The sequence below is a fragment of the Sturnira hondurensis genome, unplaced genomic scaffold (assembly GCF_014824575.4).
Source record: "Sturnira hondurensis isolate 20B ecotype Veracruz unplaced genomic scaffold, ASM1482457v3 Scaffold0017416, whole genome shotgun sequence".
NCBI classification, from domain to species: domain Eukaryota; kingdom Metazoa; phylum Chordata; class Mammalia; order Chiroptera; family Phyllostomidae; genus Sturnira; species Sturnira hondurensis.
Window position 1 is genome coordinate 501,922 of NW_028090047.1, and position 19,639 is coordinate 521,560.

The 19,639-nt window shown below is 36.8% G+C and overlaps 1 protein-coding gene across 1 annotated transcript in view; it reads left to right on the forward strand.

Annotated features, from left to right (window-relative positions):
- The window catches only part of CFAP47 (cilia and flagella associated protein 47), a 328,185-nt gene that overhangs the window by 211,525 nt on the left and 97,021 nt on the right, over window positions 1-19,639 (forward strand). Inside the window, exons 45-47 of the mRNA XM_037067787.1 lie at window positions 12,886-13,076; window positions 14,034-14,177; window positions 14,781-14,954. Of these exons, the coding sequence (XP_036923682.1) occupies window positions 12,886-13,076; window positions 14,034-14,177; window positions 14,781-14,954 (509 nt within the window). The remainder of the gene's footprint in view (window positions 1-12,885; window positions 13,077-14,033; window positions 14,178-14,780; window positions 14,955-19,639) is intronic.

Here is a 19,639-nt window from a genome sequence, read left to right on the forward strand (position 1 = left end):
AGCCAACAACCTTGGTGCTTCTCAGAAAAGCAGATTTTAGACTTGCAGTTAACATCGTGATTTTTGAGATGAATGTTATGTAATAATATGTAAATCTTTACCAGAATAATTGACCTGGAATTGTGTAACTCTCTAAATATAGAGAGAAAGAACTGGAAATGCTCACTGGAAAAGTTAGGGAAAAATTTCTGTGAAGGCTGACAGCTTGGATTGACTTTTCTGGTCATAGAACATGGGATCTCACATATAAGAATAATTTAGTTGGTACTCTATTCATATCTAAGCTGTACTGCATTTCATTTAATTATTTGTCCTAAAAATTATTGGTTTAAGTGTAATATTTGTGCCTCTTCCATTCTTTATATGTTTTGTTACTTATTAAAACATTTGTTGGAAACTTTATTTTATCTTTTATTGAAGATTTAAAAGGGTTTCATTCATTCAGATTTGTTTTTAAAGGATTCAAATGAATGAAGCAATCAGATTAAGTTCTTGTCCTCAGGAAGTTTATAGTCTAGTGGAAGTAATGGTATTCAACTCATAATAATCCTGATCTTCAAGTCCAACTGCTAAGTGCTTGTCTGCTTAACCTTTTAGACCATCAAGATGTTTATTCACCTGGTTACAGAAATGGTTTCAGGGCTTGAGTTGACCACAGTTGATTCAAGAAAAGTGAGACTTAGCAGTTTTGCTGGCATTTTGGACAAAGGATGGCTTTTTTTTCTTTCCTACCTGGTTTGCTAAGCTGGTAGGATAAGCAAGGGTAAACAAGAAGAGTCTCCAAGAATGAGGTCAGCACCAAGAAGAGCTATGCCAAAAGGCTGAGAAAGAAAAATCTTCATGATTTCAGTTTATGATTTCTAGATGCTGTCGTCCTAAAGGCAGCCATTCTCTTTGTACCTGCCAGTTATTACATCAGTGAGTTACATTTGGGCTTCTGCTTGTTTGAGTGGGGTTTCGGACACTTACAAATAAAAGCGGTTTCAGAAATAGGGAGTTGAAAGCCTGGGCTCTTTCCACATTGCTGTGGTTTGCTAACCCCAGCTGTGTGTGCTCCAGCAGCAGCTGGGTACCCTTGACAAAGTGCAGATTCTAGGTCTGCTCTAGGCCTGCTGCATCATCACAGGTCGGAAGAGATTGAGGAACCTGCAGAAGTTCCCTCCAGGTGACTGCTGTCATTGATCCACGTATTAAGAGTCCAGGAAAGCACTGTTGCCCAGCATAAAGCCACCACTTTATGTCTCCATTTTACAACTGGAGAGAGTCAGGCCCAGAAAATTTAAGTCCCTTCAGGAAGCTATGGAAGAGTACACATCAAGTCTCCTGAGTAACGCTAGAGTTTACTAAATATTTTGTCTACTGTCGTTCGCATTATGCTATGCTGTCCTTTATTCTTAGGTTCATAATTGTCTTACTTTGAGTCCCCTAATAATGAAGCCTGAGAATAGAAGGAAATAGTAACGCTTTACTCAGGAGGTACCGCAGATCCAAGGCAATGAGAGTGAGAGAAGAAGAGAAACAAGGAAGCGGACAAAGGGAAGCAAAGCAATGAGTCATGCATGAGCTGCTGCTTCTTTGTCTACTACTCACCCCCATGAAAGACACATGCTGCCACAGGTCGTTCAGCAGGTGTCATTTTTGCAAAGCTATTTGAAAAGAAAGGCCCCTGAGCAATCACTGTGAGAAAGGAAGAAAAAGAATTTTATCTGTGTGTTCACCTCCTGTCTGTTGTTCTTGTTTGCCACATTTTACTCCATGAAAGTTAATGGTCCTAGGCTTCAAGGTAGCATTCCCTGGCCCCATGGGATGCCAGCTTCTGTGCCCTTCCATGGCAAGAGGAGCCAGAAATTCTCTGTCTGTAGCGCAGCAGCTAAGGGGTTGGCTCCATTGGTTCTGCAGGAAGTTACCAGCTCTCCTCAGGCAGGGAGGAACGTGGAGGGTAGGACAAGCAGTTGAGGTTGCTGAAGGTGGTGGAACCAAGGGAATCTTGGGAAGCACGTACAGTGAATCCCATACAGCAGTGCAGTATGAATATTAATATTTCAAAGAATTCTGGTAGTGACACTGTCAGCAGCTTTCAAGATAGGCAGTGTGCAGTTTCTTTCCCTTACGCCTGCCCTCTGTGCCGACATGCCTCATCCTAGGCCCTGGGCCAGTTCTCACTGCAGACCTGGGATCTACCAGCCCATCTGGGTTGACCGCTGCTCTGTTATCCCTGCCCTCTCATGGGCACCATTTCAGTGTTAAACCTGACAGTGCTGGCTACTCATTCATATGCTGCCTGCCCTGTGTTGCATCTCCCTCTGTCCTGTGCGGTCCAGTATAGGCATAGGATTCTATTTGATTTCTAAAACCCCATGCTGGCTGTGGCCAGACTGCCTCCCTGGGTACTGGTAGGCTCTTCCTGTCATCCAGCTTGGGGTAGACAACCCGAGACCCCTCCAACAAGAATCTTGCCCCTGAATGTAGGATCCTAGGGCTTTTCTTGGCTGTGGCATTGGCCTCTGGCATCAGCCTGACCTAGTTCCCCTTTTCTCCAGTCCAGGTATCTGATTGGAATTTGACTTCTGACTTTTGAAAATCAAAGTCATGACTGTTGTTGGACTGGTGTATCTTTCTGATTGGACTGCCCTCCACTGTGTGCTTCCCACAGTCTGAGATTGCAGCTTGCTCAGTTGCCAATATGTGTCCTGTCCTAACATTTGAGAGTTTTGGGGATTTTGCTTTATGTATTTGCCAGTTCCAGGTTCCTTCAGTGCTGCACCTTGCAGTAATGAGACATGACTGTGCCCTATATTATAAAAGAAAATATACTGTAAGTCAAATAATCTGCTATCACCTAGACAACATAATTGTGATATCCAAGACTTGTATATATTCTTTATCCTCATAATTTTAACTGAAGATATTTTACTTAGATAAATATCTTACTTTGCCTTTATTGTTTTATATCTATGGACACAGTACCTTCACCCCCCCCCAAAAAAAAAGGTGAGCTTTTAAATTTTGAACAATGTCTTATTCTATCTATATTTCTTCAAAGGTGAACGTATACTAGGCAACGATATATTTAAGGAGGCATTTAATCAAAAATGGTATAAGCCTTTCTCCCTAGTTTATTTCCTGGAGAATGTGCTCTTCATTGGCTTGCTAACTGCTCATTCAAGTTAACTTGCACACTGGGTAAATCCATCTATACGATCTTAAAAATCAACAACTCTCTTCAAAACATTTTATTCTTACTACAAAGACAGAGAAAGATTATGGTATTCAGACTTGAAAATGCAAAAGCATAAAGTTAATTTGCTTTGAGCAGTCCCCTGCTTTCTTCCCTATGGATGGGTTAATTAGAAAGTGCAATCTCAGTTCTTTTCTTTTGGAAATTTTATCTTAGAAAATTGTATGAAAATGAAAATTTTTTAGTTAAAAATACTGCCAAGCTACTACTCCATGATATGCCCTATGTTAATTTTCCATGAAATATTCCATAAAGATGTCTAAAAATTCAAAAGTTTAATAGCAATGGAAAGAAAAGATAGCAGCCACCCATTTATATAAATCCTGTGAAGAATTCCCAATAATTACTGAGCTGTTGTGCCTTGACTGGAAAACACATTGAATATCCTCTGCCAACTCATACTCAGTTAAAATGTAATTTTGCTATAAAGAGCAAACAGTTTAGTCCCGTGATCTGCCTTGTTCTCAGAAATTTATTATCTACACTTACCAGAAAACTAGGCAGGTGCCTCCTCATTACTGGCACATAGTGGGGGCTTTAAAATATTTTTCTAATGAATGAATACATGTGAACTGAGTTCCAAGGTGGCCCTTTATTGCTACTTGTTTGTTTGCATCCCTCTTGAAAAGACAATTCCCCTGGACTTCAAGTGAGTATAACTGGAAGGAAAAATGTAGAGGAACATCTTTCTATGAAGGCTGTGTGGGATCTGGTGCTGGTAGCAGAGATGGGAAGAGTCCCAGGTTTTTGTGGTACGTGTCATTGTTGGTGGGAGTAGAATTTATTCATTTACAGGTAGTTAATGAAATTTTCTAAAATGTGAATTTTCCTCTACACTATTTGAAAACTGCTAGTGGATATCAGAAAAGATCCTGCCTAATGAATGGATACATTTTCCATACAGGAAATTGACCCACGGGTGTGTGCATTGAGCTACCTTCACATTTAGATCTAAGAGATCATTGCAAAGTTAAAGGGGAATGGGACTCTGAAGGGGTGACCACCTAAGAATGATAACCCTCTGCTATTTATAGGAACAAGTGAGAGGGCAGAGGCAATTTTGTTTTGTTTTGTTTTGTTTTTTGTTTTTTTTTAATTGTTGTTCAAGTAGAGTTGTCTCCATTTTCCTCCCTCCACTTCCCCCCTCCCCGCCCATCCCCACCTCCCACTCTGGATCCTACCCCACTTTGGCTTTGCCCTTGTGTCCTTTGTACATGTTCCTTGACATCCCAGGAGATAATGCCAGAAGATAAAAGAGTGACACCTAAATGCGTAATAGTATAACAATAGAATGACAAAAATAAGAGACTGTGCAAAACAATAAGAGAAAAAGACATTTTCAAAGGAACAAGAATTATACATAAGGCATAGTGCTGAAGCAAATTAACTGTCACTGTAGAATTTTAACTCCCAGTAAACTATTACTCAAGAGTAAAGTTGAAATAAAAATATTTTCAATTCAACAGTGAAATTGAGGTGATTTAAAATTCACAGATATTTTCCAAATAAAACAAATGGAGGATCTACTTATGGATGAAGGAAATTGCTTTCGGAAGAAAGAATTGGGACCCAAGAGCAATGATTAATAAAACAATGTGTAAATGTGCACAAATTTCAACCAGCATTGGCTATGGAAATAATAATAACAAATAATTCAGGAAGTATAAAAACAAAGAAAATTCAACCACAAGACAGTAATATTTATTTTATAAGGAGTGGGTTATTGCCATGATAGGCATGTAAGATTCTTGTATTTGGAGAGACCAGTTCTGAACTATTTTAAAACATTTTATGTAAAGTATGAATGCAGAAAATTTGGGAAAACCAAAAATATAGAAAAAGAATGTACAATTTCTAAACCAGTAAAATGCATAAAAGGAAATAAGGAAAACTTGATGAGCCAAATAGAAGTTAAAAAACAAAGAATAACTAAAAAAAGGATACAGTAAAGAGATATTAAACACAAATATATCATTATTCAAGATAAATATAAACCAACTAAACTATAAAAGTTGATATTCTCACAATGAAAAGTGAAATGCAGTTTTGCTTTTTTACTGCTTACAAAATTACCTGGTAAGACAATAAAAAACCTACAATAAGTATTTACAAATCAAAAAATAGCTGACATAAATATATTAATATTTGAATAAACAGACTTTAAGGCAAATAAATGTGTTACATAATCCAAGAAGAAAGAATCCAATGTACAGGAAAATTTCAAACTTTTTTTTTACCCGACCACATAATTTTAAAAGGCATAATGCAAAATTGGCAAATATGGAAGGAAAAATGAACATATCCACAGCTAGAGTGGGAGATTTTATTATACATCTCCAACAGTTGAGAGATCCAGCAGACAGAATGTGACTAATAAGGCCCTACTAGACCTAATCAACACAATAAGGTTAGATTTTCCTGTACCTTTTAAGCTTAACTTGCCTGCGCTGGGAAAGCAGTGCACAATTCTTGCCCTCTGCTTACTTTGGTACTTTGGGGCCTTTCTGTGGCCTTTCCCCTGTGCTTTTAGGGACCTATGAGGATATACAGGAATTGCCTTTCAGCAGAACATGACAGGGTACCACAGAGCAATCTTTTCTGCTTGTAGATCATTAGAAACGCCATGGGGCCAGAAATCCAGTGCTCTGAGCCATTTGGACGTGGTCAGAGAAAAAAGGTCACATGCCATTCTCCTAACAGCTCCCAAGCTCTCTTTTTCCTTCCTCAATTCCTACTTCCCTCCCTTATTTTTATCCTCCTCCCTTGTTTTTTTCCTTAGCCCTTTCCCAATCTTTTCCTCTCTTTTCACCCTTAAGTAGTATACTATATACATCTTCCTGGTGCTGGAAAAGGAAAGTAGTTCAGCCTCTTTTGAAGTGATAAAGCCCATTTTAACCAATATTTCAAAAATGGAACTTGTCCATCATTAGTATGGGTCCTTATCATTTTACATTATTGTTGTTTTACTGAGTAGTATAATAAATTTGACAATATAAGCAGCTAAACCATTTCAGAAAATGGTTTTCTTGAGTAAAATGATGTTATACTACACTTCTACTAGTGAAAACATTTTATAAAATAAATCAAACACACACTAATATTTGTAATTGCTGAATTTTTTACTGTTCCTTTTTTATTGTTGTTCAGTTACAGTGGTCCCCATTTCCCCTCATTACTCTCCTGCTCTACCTACCCCCCACCCTCCCACATTCAGTCCTCCCCAACCCCAGACTTTGGCTTTGTCCATGGGTTCTTTACCCATGTTCCTTGACAACCCTTCCTTTTCTTTCCCCCATTATCCCCTGGCCTGTTCCCCTCTGGTCACTGTCAGTTTGTTCTTTATTTCCATGTCTCTGGCTCTATTTTGCTGGCTTCTTTGTTTTCTTGATTAGGTTCCACTTATAGGTGAGATCATATGGTATTTGTCTTTCACCACCTGGCATAATATTTCACTTAGCATAATAGTCTCCAGTCCCATCCATGCTTGTCATGAATACTTTTTTAAATATGAAATCTGTCTGCCCAAAATGTTAAAAAAATAATTAAATATGAAATCTGTGGCACACTTCATGTTTTTGATACTACATGAAGAAAGTAATGCACAGTGAGTACACAGTGAATCTATCACTCTCTTTACCAGAGTATTTGTAAGGCAGATGTGCAAATAAGAACATAGGAAAGGAACTAAAATGGGTAAAATTCCAACTAGTATGTGTTTGTGTTTTTGCTTGTAGAATGGGAAAAAAAATCTAGTCTAAAACTTGGCAGTAGCAGATGGAAAGTAGGATTAGCAAATAAGCTAATAAATTCTCTGTAAATATAATTACTCATACATGAATTTGGAACAAATAAATATGTATTATAAATTCATCATATAAATGAATTCATATAAATATAGCTGTTCACTCTCTTGATACCTCATCTTCTGAATTAAGAACTTCTAACCGTTGTTTGCCAGTAATTTACTTAAATAATTAACTATACAAAGAAGTTAATGATCAATTCACTATATATATTTAGCCTCTTCCATATTTCTGATGTACAAAGAAACCTAAGAGATAAATTCATCAAATTATATTCCATAAAGCCCTAGCATTCTTTTAAAGTACTTTGGTTTGGCCACACGGGGGTCATGGATGTGAATTGGAGTTTCCAGCTTCTCATCCAACTTCAACCAGATCAATTCTAGGTTAATTAGTTTCATATGTTGACATTCTGTCTTAGGTATCTTTCACACACAGGACCTCCAAACCAAAAACTAAAATGCTTGAAAGCTACTGATTAAATCTCACTCTTCTGTTTTTTACAGATTAAGAAATTGAGTTGTGGACAAAAGAAAAGTCTAGCCCTGAATGACGTGGCTCATTTGTTTGGGCATTGTCCCACAGAGCTAAAGGTCACCTAATCCATTCCTAGTCGGGGCACAATCCTGGGTTGCAGATTGGGCCATGTATGAGGGGCAACCAAAATTGATGTTTCTCTTTCACATAGATATTTCTCTCCCTCTTTTTCTCCTTCTCTTCCTTTCTCTCTAAAAACATGAGTTCTTTGCCCAAGGTCACATGGCTCGGGAGAGGAACTAAAACTAGAAAACAGGAAAACTCTCAGTTGATTGCTTCTTTCACCCTACTGTTTTATACATGTATCTTCCCTTGTAGTTAAGAGGGAGATTGTTTCAGTAGAAGCCCAAGTGGATTATGTCCGCCTGTATCAGTGTTTTGTGTAGTCTTTCCTGCTTTGCTGACCCTGGTTTTGGCTGTGTGACTTGCTTTGGCCAATGAATTATTAAGGAATGTACAGGAAGCAGCCATTTGATAACCATTTGTATATTAAAGCCCCCCTTCTTTTGCTACCAGTAATTCTTCTGTATATGAAAAATAGTAGGCTCATCTCATAGAAGTTTAGAGAGTTTATGGACAGAATCTCCAGATGACGTCCCAATTCATGAGTGAGTCCATCCAATACTGCATGAACCAGATAAGCTTTCCAAAATGAGGTGAGGCCACAGAATCATGAGCAAATAAATTGTTCTTTCTTTAAATGATAGGTTTTGGTGTAGTTGGTATGCAGGGATAGCTGATGAAAATGGTGGTATTGATTGTTATTGTTATAACCACAACCTGTTCTGGAATCTGAGTATAGCAGGTTTTTAAGAGTTGTTTCAAAAACTGTAGATCACACTGACTTCTTCTAGCTAATGTTATGTAAAATTAAGTATTCTTTTTTTAAATATATATATTTTATTGATTATACCATTACAGTTGTCCCATTTCCCCCCTTCATTCCCCTCCACCCACACACCCCCTCCCCCACCATTATCCCCCCCTTAGTTTATGACCATGTGTCTCAGGTTCTTTAGATTCTATATTTCCCCCACTATTCTTGCCCTCCCCCCTATCTATTTCCTACCTACTGTCTATGCTATTTTCTGTACCTTCTCCCCCTATTCTTTCATTAGAGAGATTCTCTCTCTTATGTTCCTTTCTTTTCCTTAGTAACTCTAATCTGATAAATTTAGATATACAGTCATACCTCAGTACTCATCAGCTTCAGAACTCATCAAACCCCATAATTGTCACATTTTGACGAGAAAAAATGTTTCAGCACTAGGCGCTTGCTCGGGACTCATCACACTCGCTAGCACTTGCATGAGTTAACACCACCACCCCTGAAGACAAAATGCTTTATTGTTTAGTGCTCATCAGTTTCACCATCTGTCACGAGTTCTGGAACAAATTAACAATGGGTACCAATGTACCACTGTATTTGGTTATCTTTAATTATTGAATCCTTGCAACTGCCACAGTTACCAGGACCACCTATAAAGAAAAGGCCCCAGGTGAGCACATCTGAAGAGAGTAGGGATGGAAGGGACAGGTGCAGAATGTCTTTAATATTTGTAATGCCCCAGTCAAAAGCATATGTGAAAGCCCACATACCATATGTCTAAATTTTAAAAGCAATAAATCAAACTAACAATGTTAAATAGAATATATTCTCTACTATTTCACATTGACAAATATTACCTTACACAAATCTAAAAGAGCCAAGTTTGATTTTAGAGTCCTTGGCCTCCTCAGAGTTTTGCACTAGAATATGATAGCACAAACTAGCAGGGCCCTGGCCTGGTGCTCATTCTGTTTTCCTCCTTTTTTCAACTCTGACATGTGCCATAAAGACTCTTGTTGTACACATGCGTGGGTACCTCAGCTTGTATAACTACTGTTGGTCCATATCTTCCCCTTAATAGCCACCTCTTAGTGACCCTTCCATCCTGGGAGTCTCACAGTGGGAGGGCTGATGTTGGGAAAAGTCCTATGTAAGCACTGGAGTTGGGATCAAAGCACTTTGAATTGTGAATTACAGCATCCCATGAACTTGGAATGTGGCTGGGGCTGGGTTCCACGTAGGCCTGTCCCCTTGGGCTTATGTTCTCCTTGCACATGTAGAGAGACGATGTCAGAGAAGATTCAGAGCTTAGGACAAGAAGCTGTCTTTCCTATATGTGCAGGTGTGTGTGTGTTGGGATGGGGAACCCCAGACCCTAAAACCAGGTCTCAAGATCTGTAGTTTCAGAAGTGATCCCAGGAACCAACCATAGGTGGGGAGTGTGAGGAAGTGAAAGACAGCAAAGAGATGCAGCCAATTCAGAGAGTGTAAACGAACAGTTGCTAATGTGAGCTGTGTGGTTTCAATTTCACCGCGGATCTCTAGGAGTTAGTGGAGAATTCACCCCAGAGTTTTTCTAACCAAAAGACAAAGAAGGTGAGTCATTTTTCATCATATGATACATTATTTGTTGAGGCTACAGTTGTAAGCGTTAATTGTCACTTCTGGCCTGATACATGTGAGCTCCCTCCTGTGACTACAGTAAGCCCTCAGGAAGAATGTCATAGTTTTCCATAAAGCAATTGACCTATAGGGAAGATTTAAATGAAAGAGGACATGGCAGGATGCAGTTAGCATCTGTTCCAGTGCAGAATTGCAAAGGACTTTGAGAAAACATATTCCTGAACAAAACAAACAAGCAAGCAAAATATGACCAATGACACTCAAATATGGAACAGGCTGACAGGGTCCAGAGGGGAGAGAATCACAGGGGAAAAGGGGATGGATTCACATGAACAAGTATAAAGGACACATGGACAATAACTAAGGGTGGGGGGCGGAAATGGGAGGGAGGTGGGGAGCATGGGGCGGGGGGCAGTCAGGGTTGGGAATATAAGACAGAAAGCTGTACTTGAACAAGAATTAAATTAAAAAATTATTTAAAAAAACATATTCCTTAGAGAGTAATAGTATGGTGGCACAATATGGCCAGTAAAATTTCCACGTTTCTACAAATCAAGATAATTTTCATCTCTACTATTTTACATCCACGGAAATGTGGATACTAGCTAATGCACACGTTGATCTAGAGGCAACTTCTTGTTAGTAATATATGATTGCATTCCTACTTATGTTTCTGACATGAATCAATGGACTTATTTCATATGCTTAAGAAAAAGAAACAAATACTATTTTTATCAATATACCTCCATAAATAGAACCATCTTTCCTCCATATCCCACATTATGGTGGATTTGATTTTGGACTTGTAAGGCAGAGGTGCTGGCACTGTGCATTCCTTAGGGTCTTTGCTCATGAACTTTCATGAGTTAGAAAATGTGCACTTAAGAATCCCTGTCAACAAATTTTACATACCAAAAACTCATTGCATCCAAATGTACCAAGGAAAAATGTTTCAAATATCAAGGAAAAGTGCAGAAATAAAATAGAATTCACAAATTAAAAAAAAAAGAATGTCTTGGGCTTTCACTTTTGACTCAATATCATTAAGAAAGGAATATGTCTAGGAAAAAGGGAACAGTGTGTAACACAAAGCTTTTAACAGATGCTTTACACTTGAACTTGTACATTTCAGTTATTGTTTACTATTAAATGGCTAGTTATAGTTTATTTTTGCTGAAAATAGTAATTATTGTTGAATTGCTTACATTTCCTATTCTAAACAGTTTAATTTTCTTTAAATTACTTAATCTAAGAATTTTCATTTCGGTCTCTTCATGCAAGACAAAAATGGGATTTCATTATTTCTCTTAATAAAGCAACAGATTTTTATCAAATCATTGTCTCACCAGGTTTATTCTAATGATGTTGCCACAACACAAACACTTCTTTTAGAAGGGAAGTAATTAGTGAATAACAGATGATAAAGTGTGCCTGGAGTCCTTTGGATGAGAGGAAATCTTATTCTAAAATTTGATTTGTACTTGAAAAGGATGTAATAAAAATAATACTCTGACAGACTTTGTCTTCCCCTTAGACCAGCTGATAATCTTGGAATTTGGTTAGATGTAACATAGATTTCCAATGTGGCCCATTAACAGTGTGTTTGAATATACAGTATGTAACATATAATACATGACATACAGCAATATACAGCATGCAATATAAACCATATACTACATAATTAATATATTTTATAATATATAGCACATCACATGTAACTTATAACACACATACAGGTCTTCAGTTTATTTGAAAAATGATTTAAAGCCGTTATTGTTCTTGTTGGAGGGGCTGCTTTTCTTGGTGTACAAACTTCACTGTGTTTGGAGGCAAGTTTGCCGTTTTTAACATTTGTGTTATTAAACGCAGGTCAATTGAAATTATAACCAATTAATGTTATAATATCTGTCTGGTCCATTGGTTGATAAGCTTGATTTGGTTTCTTGGTTCGAGAGAATTTCTTTGCAGAATTAGGTTTCTAAATATTTTTTATCATTTGTTTTCCATGTAGTACTCAAATATTTTGCCAATCAGTGAAATTTCTGTTATATTCTTATACTGCATCTACTTTAAGGTTGAGAGATTTTTATAATGGCTTTCTCATTTTGTGGAGATTAAGAAAATGTTGATTTTCTGAGGAAAAGTAGTATTGCTTGGAAGGAAAGAACCAGCATAGATAGCATACCCATCGTAAGAAATGATATTAACAATTAACTTAAGGTAAATGGCATAACAAAGTGATGTGAGAAATATTAATCAGATGTAGCTCTTTGTGCTTCCCTTGATTATTAACTAAGAAAAAAGATTTCTATTTGTTGGTCAAGTTGTAAATCATTTTGATTGTTATGGGACAGAGCATCCATAAGTCACAGAAATCTGGGAAACAGTAATGCTTACCAAATATTCCATATGTCTGTCTTATTTCTTAGCCCTATTCAGTTAGATAGAGCCATGTAACTTGTTCTGGCCAACTAAATGTAATTTGTGGTACTTTGGGGCTTAGCATTGAAAAGTCAGCCCATGAATACACTCATAGCCACTCCTCTTCCCCTGACCTGTCGGGGAAGGAGGAGAGGTATTTCTGATGATACATCTTTCACAGCGTGGGTCCCTGAGTGACTTTATGGAGCAGACCCTCCTCTGACCTATGAATGGCCTGTCTGTCATTCACAAATAAAGTTGCCTGTTAGGCCATGAAGCTTTAGGGGTAGTGTGTGACCTTGTCATAAACTAGTCTCTTGTAGATTATACAATTAAATACAGTAATATTAAATATTGCTTTACACCAAATGATTTTTAGGATGTATGCCATTTAAAATAATTCGACTATTTCAAAATTATTTTCGTAGTTCCAGATGGATCTTTTGCAATTTCTTTACGATTTACTCCTGTAACTCCTGGGCGCTACCCTTGCCAAATTTTGTTGGTGTCAAACTATGATGTGCGTCTGTATTATGTTGAAGGTGTGGTGTTTGATAAGTATCCAGCCGCTGCACTTAAATTTGAAACACCCACATTTCAAGCCCTTACCCAGAAAATTCCAATAGTAAGTACAAACATTTTTTTTTGTATTTTTCTTCATTCTCACTGCCATCATCTTAATTAAGGCCTTACAAACTCTCATCTTGAACTATTATTGATTTCTAAATGCATTATTGGTTCCTGTTTGTTTCTCTACATTGAAGTCAGTTTTATTCCTGAATATCAATGTCATTGTGTTATTCACTTGATTAATCACTTTGTGTAAAAAAATTAAGGAGATCTCTTTGTGTAAAAAAAATTACCTTTAACTTCTTTAACTTATCATCAAATTCCCACTCAAAAGATATGCCTCCTGGCTCCACCAAGCAGAGTAATGAACTCTCCTATCACTCTGCTCAAAATTCGGTTGTGATCTTGACCTTATTAAGATGGGTTTATGGGCACTAAGAACAATGATTGGCTGTAGCTTGGCTATCTATCACTCAAAGTGATTGTATAGCATAGAAGAAGGTAATATAATTATAAGGAACTCTGAATTTTTTCACTGATAAGTTGTCTTTTGTTTGTTTAATTATTAAAGTTATAACAGAAATCTACTCAAAGCACAAAACCTCACTTTGATGACATATGTAACCTTTGCTATGCAAGCAATCTACAGTTAGAACACTTTTTTGTGGCCATTTGCTAGGAGTAAAATGTGTAACCCCCAAGACCATTTTATCATTTAAACCCTTAATAAGTCCAACAAGGGGATATTTCTTTAGATATGAATAACCTACGGATCTCTTTCTGTTAGGCAAGGCTCCTGTATGACACTGAATAAGCATATAGTCATTTTTGTGCCTCATATTTGCATTTTTGATAGTTGTTCTTAACAAATATGACTTTCAAATGGTGATTCCTAAGAGATAGACTCAAAATACAATATATGATTTTATGAAAAGCACCAAGAATTAATATGTAATTCAACTTCATAAATATGATCTCTCTGATATTTATCTACCATTCTCATGCCTTTTAGACTAACAAAACCAAAAAGGAATGCAAATATCGCGTGACTATAGAAGGAGAAACATTTGATGGACCTCCTGAAATATCTGTTGCACCAGGAGAAACTTTAGAGTACCCTCTCACATTCAAACCTGTTTTGGAACATGAGGTTACGGTATGAACTCACTGATACTATTTACCTAGTATTAGTTTTTCAGTAAAACAATGTATTATATTAACCTATATAATTTGTGGTAAATCTTCTTTCAGATAGGTTATATTTTCATGAATTTGATCATTTGTGTTCACTCTGCTTGAAACTCTAATAAATATTTTAATTTGAGGGCTAAACGTTCAGAAAATTGCAATGCCATTGGCTGCCATTATTTATATCTAGATTACTTTTATATAAAATGCATAAAAAATAAAATCATTGCTCCTATTGCTTATTATTCATTAATGAAGTTGGTATTTCAGAAATTAGTTTCTGAAGACATATTTATTTGACCAGGATGTAAACACACATGTACTTGCTATGTAACAGAATGCCTATCTGAACTCTATATTTAGAAAAAGTAAAGAGAAATAATGAGGTTTTCACAGGAAAGTCATCTTAGTCTTTCAGCTGAGGTGTTGTACATAAACTAGTAGAGTAAATGGCTGACACCTCTGTGAATGCTCATTTCATTACTCAGATTCAAGATTAATAGGACAGTAGAGGTTGTATGGCATCCAACTGTGACTCCTAAAGAGCTGAAATTTGTTTTTCTTGTCACAGGGCAAACTTACTGTAGAAAATAAAATAGATGGTATGGAGTATGTCTTTACCTTGGAAGGGATTGGCAAAAGACCCGTGGCCTTGGAACACATCGTTGCAAACTGTCAAGTGGGGGTCCGAGAAAATAGAACCATAATGGTGCCTAATTATACAAAGGACTTGGTAATATATAAGGTAAGATTTTTTAGTAGGAGTATTTTGAGTTATATGAAAATTTAAATCATTTACTTATATTTAACTAGGTGAAACAATGACACATAAAGAATATTTAGAATTCTACTTTTTATTAGTCTAACAGGTATTCAATTTCATTGCAATTATAAAGCTGAATTAATTCTAAACAAGTTTCATTTCTAAGTATTAGTATATAATCATAAGACATATTAAAATCTATTTGAGTCGTGTATTTTCGCTTGTAGAAATTGTGCAAGATAATACAAGGTATTTTTCAAAAGATTTTTAAACATGCTTTGAGGTTTTAATGTGAAACCTATAAACACAAAATTCCAGAAGTGTGTTCTGTCTTTTACCAGTATAAATAATAGTGAGAATGTGAAGAAATGCATAATTATTTGCATGTTTATTTTTTATGGAGTTTTACACTTAGCTCTCCTTGCTAGATTTGTTTCAGCCAATCACAAAATAAATGTTCCACTCCCCATTCCCATATTGATCTACAAATTGTTGTGTGCTCAATAGAATCCTTGAAAGAAGTTTCAAATATCTATCCATCACAGGAGCCTGAATTCAGTTTTAGAGGATACTGCCAAAGTTCGGAAATTCTCTGGATTTACCTTCTACCTCTTTTTTCCCATATATATGTTATTTCATTCATTCATCCATTCATTCATTTTAATTGTTGTTCAAGTACAGTTTTCTGCCCTTTACCCCCATCCCAGCCTACCCTCTCAAACTGCCCCACCTCCCTCTTGTCTCCACCCCACCTTGTTATTGTCCATGTGTCCTTTAGACTTATTCCTGTAAACCCTTCATCCTTTCCCCTGAAATTCCCTCCCCTATCCCCTCTGGTCACTGTCAGCCTGTTCTCTATTTTAGTGTCTTTGGTTATATTTGGCTTGTTTATTTGTTTTGTCCATTAGGTGAGATCATATGGTATTTTGTCCAAAAGTGGACATATGGTATTTGTCTTTGGACAAATGTTTGTTTGTTTTGTTCAAAGGTGAGATCATATGGTATTTGTCTTTCACCACCTGGCTTATTTCACTCAGCATAATGCTTTCCAGTTCTATCCATGCTGTTGCAAAGGGTAGGAGCTCCTTCTTTCTTTCTGCTGCATAGAATTCCATCGTGTAAATGTACCATAGTTTTTGGATCCATTCATTTACTGATGGGCACCTAGACTGCTTCCAGCACTTGGCTATTGTAAATTGTGCTGCTATAAACATTGTTGTGCATAGGTTCTTTGGGATTGGTGCTTCGGGGTTCTTAGGATATAATCCCAGCAGTGGAATTTCTGGGTCAAAAGGCAGATCCATTTTTAGTTTTCTGAGAAAATTCCATACTGTTTTCCATAGTGGTTGTGCCAGTCTGCAATCCCACCATACCTTCTCCTTTTTTTCTGATCTTGGAAAATATGTGCTTTGGTTTTATTCTTCCTTCCTTGCTGGATTGCAGATGGAATCAATATTATGAAGACAAATCTCTTTCTGTCATTCTTCTGCTAAAACTCTTCTATGTCATCTCTTCCCTTTGGGATTCAGTACATACTCCTCTAAGTTGCTTTTACTGTTCTTCAAAAGCTTATCTATTCAGCTTCATCTCTTGCCACTCTTGGCTCCAGCAACACTTTGGCCTTTGTATATGAACATTTCCTTTTGCTACCATCTGGAAATCTCAGTCTAACTCCCCATCTTTCATGTCCCTGTGTTTGTCTAACTCCTTTTCTTTTTTTTAAATATTTTATTTATTTATTTATCTTTTAGAGGGGAAGGAGAGGGAGAGAAACATCAATGTATGGTTGCCTTTTGAGCATCCCCTGCTGGGAGTTGGCCTGCAGGGAACTGGCCTGCAACCCAGGCATGTGTCCTGACTGGGAATCGAACTGCGATCCTCTGGTTCGCAGGCCCATGCTCAGTCCACTGAGCTACACCAGCCAGGTCCATGTCTAACTCCTTTTCATTGTCTAGGACAAGTCCTAGTTGACAATTTTTCAAAAATCCTTCCCTATTCCCATAAACCTGGAGTAGATACCATTCATGTGCTTCCATGGCATTTATTTACCTGTTTACCATCATACATGCCTCATATTGCTATTGCCTGTTTATTCTTTTCCACCAGATTATAAACTGTGGGAAAAGGGCATGTCTCTCTTAACCATAGTTTTATAACTAGCATAAATCATAGTATCAAGCACATAATAGTTTTTTTTAATTCATTTATTTATTTAATTGTTCAAGTACAGTTTTCCTTTAATCCCATCCCAGCCCTCCCCCCTCAGTGCTCCCCACCTCCCACCAATTTCCAGCCACCTTAGTTTTTTTCCATGTGTCCTTTATACTACTTTCTGTCAACCCTTCTTCCCCTTTCCCCCTGAAATTCCCTCCCCTTTCCCCTCTGGTCACTGTCAGCCTGTTCTCTATTTGAGTGTCTTTGATTATATATATATGAAATAAGCCAGGTGGTGAAAGACAAATACCATATGATCTCACCTTTAATAGGAACCTAAACAATAAAACAAACAAGCAAGCAAAATATAACCACATAATAGTTTTTAAGGAAGTTTTATTTAATGAACAGATACAATAGTAATAAATATGTGGCATTTAAAACAAAGGAAAGAGAAAGGAAGGAAGGAAGGAAGGAAGGAAGGAAGGAAGGAAGGAAGGAAGGAAGGAAGGAAGGAAAAAAATCATGACTACTTAGATTTACTATTTAAAAATAAGGAAAAAAATATTTTTTCTACCACTCCTTTTCCCCTTTCAGAATTTACTGGTAAGCAAGGAATCCTATCTTAAGAGTTTCATGAAAACGAGTTAAAGAAAGCGGTAGTTTTGTAACATTGGTTATTTTATTTTGCTGTTATGGTGGAGATAATATCTATAACTTTTTAATACTTTATTCAGAATGAATGCATTGTTTAAAATGTAAGCTGTTAAAAGTTACAATCATGCTATGTTAACTATATCTAATTAAAAGAAGTAAAGTCTATTCATAGCAAAATTATTCTCACAAACAACAATAATTAAAGTCTATATTTCTATCATTTTAATACACAAGTAAAGCCAAAGAACCTGGTTATTTTACGTATAGAGTGTACATTTTTAGCACAGCCCATTCTGTAATTAAGGATAATATCCATTAAATTAATTAAATTTTATTTCATTAAAGTATCAATAATACTGTTCATGTTTCCCAGGTCTTCCTAATATTTTTATATTTCTATCCTCAGGGCATTTGCCAAAACTGTTCAACAGTTATTGCTTGACATTGCTGTTGCCTGAGGCTACAATAACAGTTATGATGAGCAAGAATTTGGCCAGAAATTTTAAGGGAAGATCTGGGAAATGAATCGTGCCTGTGAAACGTTCAGGCCACATGCATGTGCAGAGCTGTGCACTTGCCCAGGAAAGATCTGAGAAGATGCCAGTTTTTTCAGTTCTGTCTGACACAGAGGCACTGTGTCAGCTGGAAATGAAGAATAAGGCAGAGTTATAAATAATTACCCAAGTGGTCAAAGTGTGCCACAACACATTTTTATGATTTATTGTTTCAAGGCATTTAAGGAAATCCATAACAAACTATTCCTAGCTACTAAGCTAATTAAGCAGGGATGTCAGTGGGCACACACTCCTGTGAATGCAGATTTAGTTCAGAAAAGTCACTAAACCAACAAAGAACAAAACATGGAGAAGTAGTGATCTTATTTCAAAAATGGCTATACTAGCATGTATAGTGTACTTTTTTTCAACAAACACAGTAAAATTGATGAGGCAAAACAAAAGGAAACAAATGGGAAAGTATGATCCATACACAGGAAAATAAGCAGTCACTAGAAGCTGGAGGGGCCCACAGTTGGCTAGGTAGACAAAGACTTTAAACAAACCTTTATGAATATGTTCAATGAACCCAAAGGAATCTAGTCTGAAGAATTAATGAAAAGTTTCAATAATCAGGCCGTGTCAATAAATATACAGAATAAATTCTGGAGTTGAAAACTATAGTAAAAGAAAGGAAGTATTGTAGTATGCCCAATAATTTAATTAATATGGGCTCAAAATATTTTCTAATTTCCCTTGGGATTTCTTCTTTGACATGTTGGTTATTTAGGACTATGTTGTCTAATATTCCACCTATTTAAGAATTTCCCAATTTAAAAAAAATTGTTTATTTCTAGAGAGGGGGAAGGGAAGAAGAAAGAGAGGGAGAGAAACATTAATGTGTGGTTGCCTCTCACATGCCCCCGACAGGTGGCTTGGCCTGCAACCATGGCATGTGCCCTGATTGGGAATCGAGCTGGCAGCCCTTTGGTTCACAGGCCTCTGCTCAATCCACTGAATTACACCAGCCAGGGCAAGGATTTCCCAATTTTTTATATATTTTTTTCTAGTTCCATTGTTGTTAAACCACATACTACGTATGATGCCAGTCCTTATAAATTTATTGAGGCTTATTTTATGTCCAAAGATATGATCTGTCCTGGAGAATATTCCATATGTTCTTGAAACATGCTAAAGGGCATCTATGAAAGTCCCACAACTAACATCATACTTAATAAGAAAACATTGAATGATTTTTCCATATGGTCAGGAGCAAGATAAGGATTTCCACTCTTGCCACTTTTGTTGAGCATTGTACTAGAAGGTATTAGCTAGTGCAGTTAGTTCAGGACAAGAAATTAA